This window comes from Neophocaena asiaeorientalis, unplaced genomic scaffold (genome assembly GCF_003031525.2).
Source record: "Neophocaena asiaeorientalis asiaeorientalis breed wild unplaced genomic scaffold, Neophocaena_asiaeorientalis_V1.1 scaffold46, whole genome shotgun sequence".
In the NCBI taxonomy this organism is placed as follows: Eukaryota; Metazoa; Chordata; class Mammalia; order Artiodactyla; family Phocoenidae; genus Neophocaena; species Neophocaena asiaeorientalis.
Genome location: NW_020175393.1, coordinates 4,257,510 through 4,262,121, shown reverse-complemented (window position 1 = coordinate 4,262,121; position 4,612 = coordinate 4,257,510). Strand labels below are relative to the sequence as shown.

General features: G+C 53.3%; 1 protein-coding gene across 1 annotated transcript in view; it reads left to right on the top strand.

The window, feature by feature from the left end:
- CPNE5 (copine 5) overlaps positions 1–1,520 on the top strand; it is a 92,047-nt gene extending 90,527 nt beyond the window's left edge. The window contains exon 22 of the mRNA XM_024766391.1: positions 1–1,520. Coding sequence (XP_024622159.1) covers positions 1–56 — 56 coding nt within the window. The 3' untranslated portion in view covers positions 57–1,520.
- The last annotated feature ends 3,092 nt before the right edge of the window (positions 1,521–4,612 follow it).

Below are 4,612 nucleotides of genomic sequence, written 5' to 3'. Positions count from 1 at the left end.
CCCCGCGGTCCCCCACCCGCACGCCCCCTGCTTCCCCCCTGCACACGCACATCTGAGCCTTGTCTGCTCAGATGGCTGGGGCTTAGGCCAGTAGAAAGGGAGGCAGGGTACCCAGACCCAGCTACAGACCATCCTGCCCAGCCTTTGGAACACGTGTGCCTGGGAGGCCCACAGCGGGTGGGGCTTCTGGAGACTCCTTCCCATACTGCCCAAGCCCCTAGAGTTTGGGGGTACGGGTGGTGGAGGAGGGGATCTGGGCCCCTGCTCTTCTCTCCTTTCATTGATACCTGGTTCTGGACCAGCCAGGAAGATGTTAATCAGGACGACTGGGGTCCCGCTCAGCCCACCTGAGCTATTACCTGGGTAATCCCATCTGCTCCTATATCACCCTGAAGCCTGGGCTAAGCCTCCCACCTCCAGGCCCCCTTCTCCCTCCCCTCCTCCTGTGGTGTCTACTCCTATACCTGGCCCCTGACCCCTACCCAGTCTCTATCCTGTCCCATTTCCAGTGAACCCTGTGAGGCTGCTGGGTTTGCAGGAGTGCCTAAACATGTGACCCCTCCTTGGGACCCTTGCATGAAGTGGGAGTCCTACAGACGCATGAAGGGGATGCTGTGATAGTAGGTGGAGGCCACATGGTGGGCAAGGAATGGAGGCTTTTCAGGCACAGAGTCATTTCTGGTGCCTCTCAAGCCCAGTATGACGCTGGTTCTAGACACACAGATCCACAGGCCTCTCCCTGGTCTGAGCCCGTAGGTACCTCCACAGTTGGCTCCTGGCTCCAGGAATCCCCCTTTCTCCCCAGAGACTGCCCAGGGTCCTTGGGGCACCATCTTCTGCTGCCCACCTGGGGGCCTGGGCAAGAAGCAGCCCAGCTCCAGCACTCCCACACTGCCCCTCTATCCTATGGGGATAGGGGTTGGGAGTCCTGGGTTCAAGCCCTGCCTCCAGCTGTTGCCGGCTGTGGGAACTTGAACAAGGCCTTTCTACCTTCTGGGTCTCAGTTTTCACATCTGTAAGGCAAGAGGATTGACCAGATGGCCCTGGGTTTACCTTCAGCTCTGATACCCTGAGAGTCCACATTCATCCCACGCCCAGCTTCCCTCATCCCACTCCTCACCAGTGCAACCCCTTAAGGCCGTCTTGGTTTTAGGGTCACCCTATTCCATCCCATCACCCCAAATCCACCCTCATCCTTCAGCCTTGGGCTCTGACATCTGAGCCTGAGCCCTTGCCCCTGCTGTGGGAAAGGTGAGAAAGATGATCTCACCCCTGGGCCCACCCAGCTGCCCAGCCTTTACCCACATGGTCATGCATGCCAGTCCCTCCTGCCGCATGGGGCTCCTCAGCCCACTGAACCTCCCGTTCCTGGGTGGAGACCAGGCCCCACCCCGTCTGTTGCCAGACACTGCTTCCCTTCCTGTCATGCATGATGGTGGTGTTTCTATGCTGTCTGGTCCTGTGCCTGTCTCTAAGACAGTCTCTGTGTGGAATTTGCCTTAAACTGAAGTAAATTTGGTTCTTTTACTAAAGTTCCTTGTTTTCCTTTCTCCTGTGAAAAATAGCACAGATGTTGCTGTGTGACAGAGTCCAGGTTCTCCTCTCTCTTTCTTCCATCCTTTTGTTCAAGAAAATGTACTGAGCAACTACTATGTGTCAGGGTCTATGCTAGGCACTGAGGATGCAGCAATGAACAAAACATAGGCCCTGTCTCCACATGGAACGTACAACAGACACACAAATAGGACAGGGGAAACACAGTAAGCACATAATAGGTAAATAATATAATTTCTGGTGGTGATAAGAGTCACAAAGAAAAATAAGATAATAAGAGGATAGAGAATGACAGGGTGATATTTTAGATGAGGTGGTCAGGGAAGGAGGGCCTTTCTGAGGAGATGACAGTTAGATGAGCCCCAAGGAAATGAGAGGGGGAGGCATGCTGATATCTGAGGCACAAGGGCTCCAAGGAGAAGGAGCAGCAAGTGCAAAGGCCCTGAGGTGTGTTTGAAGAACATTAAGGAGGCCAGTGTGGTTGAAGCTGCATTAAGGAGGGGAGAATGCAGGAGATGGGGTTGGGGGTAAAGAATCTGGAATGTGCAGGGCCTTGCAGGGCCTTCAGCATTACTCTGAGTGAATCAGGGAGCCACTGAGGATGTGAGAGAGGTGAGTAACATGATCACATTATTCCATGGGTGACTTTACTCCATCTGATCACTCATCTCTCAGCAAGTATTTACTGAGCATTAGTGCCAGGCCCTGCTCAGGTTGGAGACACTGTCTCACACACAGTTGCACCCTCATGGGCCTAACCCCTGCTCTGGAGCAATAAGCAAGGAAATCCTACCACCCTGGGGTATCGACACCAAACCAATGAGAGGGACCAGGATCTGTGGCCACCAAAGCGGGGCTCTTGGGGCAGCCTAAATGCCACACAGGTCATGTGCCCCGGATGACTTACTGCTCCTCTGTGTGATGGGACTGTCACTCCTACCTTGCAGGATCGTTGTGTGGTCAGAGTGACATGTAGATGTGCACGCATGAAGCGTGTGACATTCCCAGGGCCTGCTGCACTAGGTGCGCAGTAAACACCACTTTCCTCCTTGTCCCTCTTCACATATAAGTCCCTGTGACCATGAGGGACCAGGATCACAGGGAAAGGGGATTTCTCCCTTCTCTGGGTGAGTTAGCTCTCAGATTAGCCCTCCAGGCAGCCTTTCCCAACCAGCACATCACAAGAGATTGGTGCTAATTATACCAAAGTTTGGGACTTGCTTGCTTCTTAGACGATTGTATGGTAAATTAGAGCTGATTCACCACGGTCCTTATAATTAGATGCCCCTCTGACTTGCATTCCGATCTGCTTTGAGTGGGTACCGGCTGGAGTCATAGCTCGAGAAGAAGAAAGTTCCCATAACCAGCAGCCCGTTTTTACCTCATCTTGGGCTCCCGTGGGAAAGCATCGGGAGGAGAAGGCCGCCTGGCAGGGCAGTCGAGGCTCAGAGCCGCTGCCACTGGTGCACCGAGAGTGTCTTTACTGTGCTCAGCACGGTAGCTGGGTTCTTTCCCCAGGTGTGTTCCACGGAACACTGGTTCCCTGGCATGGGTTTTGGGAAACTGCCCACTCTGAGCCCCTCTCAGAGAGTCCCCATGGCCTTCAGGGTATTAGAGGCTTTGATTAGTCCTGTGGCAAAGAGACTATTTTGACTTGGTTCATCCCAATGTTTGCTAAGCGTTTTGACCATGGGGTCAGGGTGTATGTGTGTGTGTTTAGCTGTAACACTATCACCAAGCAGAACATGTTGTCTTGGGAATTTCAGTAGAGACAATCTCCCTGGTTTCCAGGCCAACACAAAAGCCTGAGGCTTTTTCCCAGGAGGCCAGAGGAGGTCATGGAGTTGGGGAACTTCTCAGAGGGGATGGGGTAGGAGAGGTGAAGACCTCCAGTTGCCTCTGGAGAGAAGGAAGGAGCCTCAAAAGGGGCCCCTGCTCCTGCCACATCAGGAAAAGAAACCACAGAGAAGAAAGGAGGGCGTTCAGAAATTCACAGGCCCAGACTCACGGCTCCATTCTGACTTTACTTCATGGTATTCCTTTATTGGGCTGAGAGGTGTGTGTGGGACAGGGCTGGGGGAGGACAGGCAGAGGAGGGAGAGGCAACTGAAGGGTCCCCCTGGGCTATGAGCCTCTACCCAGGCAGCCCATTCAATCCCCAGGCCTTACCCCAGGAATGAGGACCCCAGGAATGATCAACCCCCAGATGATTCCTCTACCCACTTCTCTGCCTTTAGAAGTCCCTTTACCACTCTCACTTCAAATGCCCCTGAATTAATAAAAATAAGATTATAATAATAATGGTAATGACCAACACTCATATGTACTTACTAAGTACCAAGCATTCTTCTAAGCACTTTATATGTATTAAGAAAGTGTATCTTCATAACAACACCATCAAGAAGGTACTATCATGATCCTGTTTTCCAGATGAGAAAACTGAGGCATAGACAGGTCAAGGGACTTGTTCAAGTCATACTACTAGAAAGTAATGGAGCCTATAGTTATCCATCTGAGCCCCAAGGTGGAATGGGAGCAGCGACCTAGTTGCCGTTTAATTGCGGTGTCACCTTTGCTGGGCTACGCCTGCCCTCTCTGGATCTTAGTCTCCCAACTGGTAAAATGGAGGGGATGGGATCTATGTCATAGGGGTCTTCCCATCTCTCTTGAATCTCAGCTCTCCCATCAGCCTAACCTCTCAGACCCCCGCCAGACCCCATAGGCTTCCTGGGGCCCTGTCATGTCCAGGCTGGATTCTCTCTATTGCCACACCAGCCCCTCCCACATCCCTGGGATGCCTGGCTGCCATTGGCCTGCAGAAGAGGTCCCTGAGCCTTGCCTGGAAGGGGCAAGAGAGGTAGAAGCAGAGGATGGGGCTGACAGCACAGTGGGAGTAGGCCAGGATGGTGGAGAGGCTGGATGGCACAAAAGCCACCAGCATGGCAGGCCGGTCACCCACAGCTGCCACATAGCCTAGCACAGAGCAGGGTCCCCACATCCACATGAAGACCACCGGCACCACAAGGATGAGCCCTGTGTTCTCCCGGTGCTCCATGTT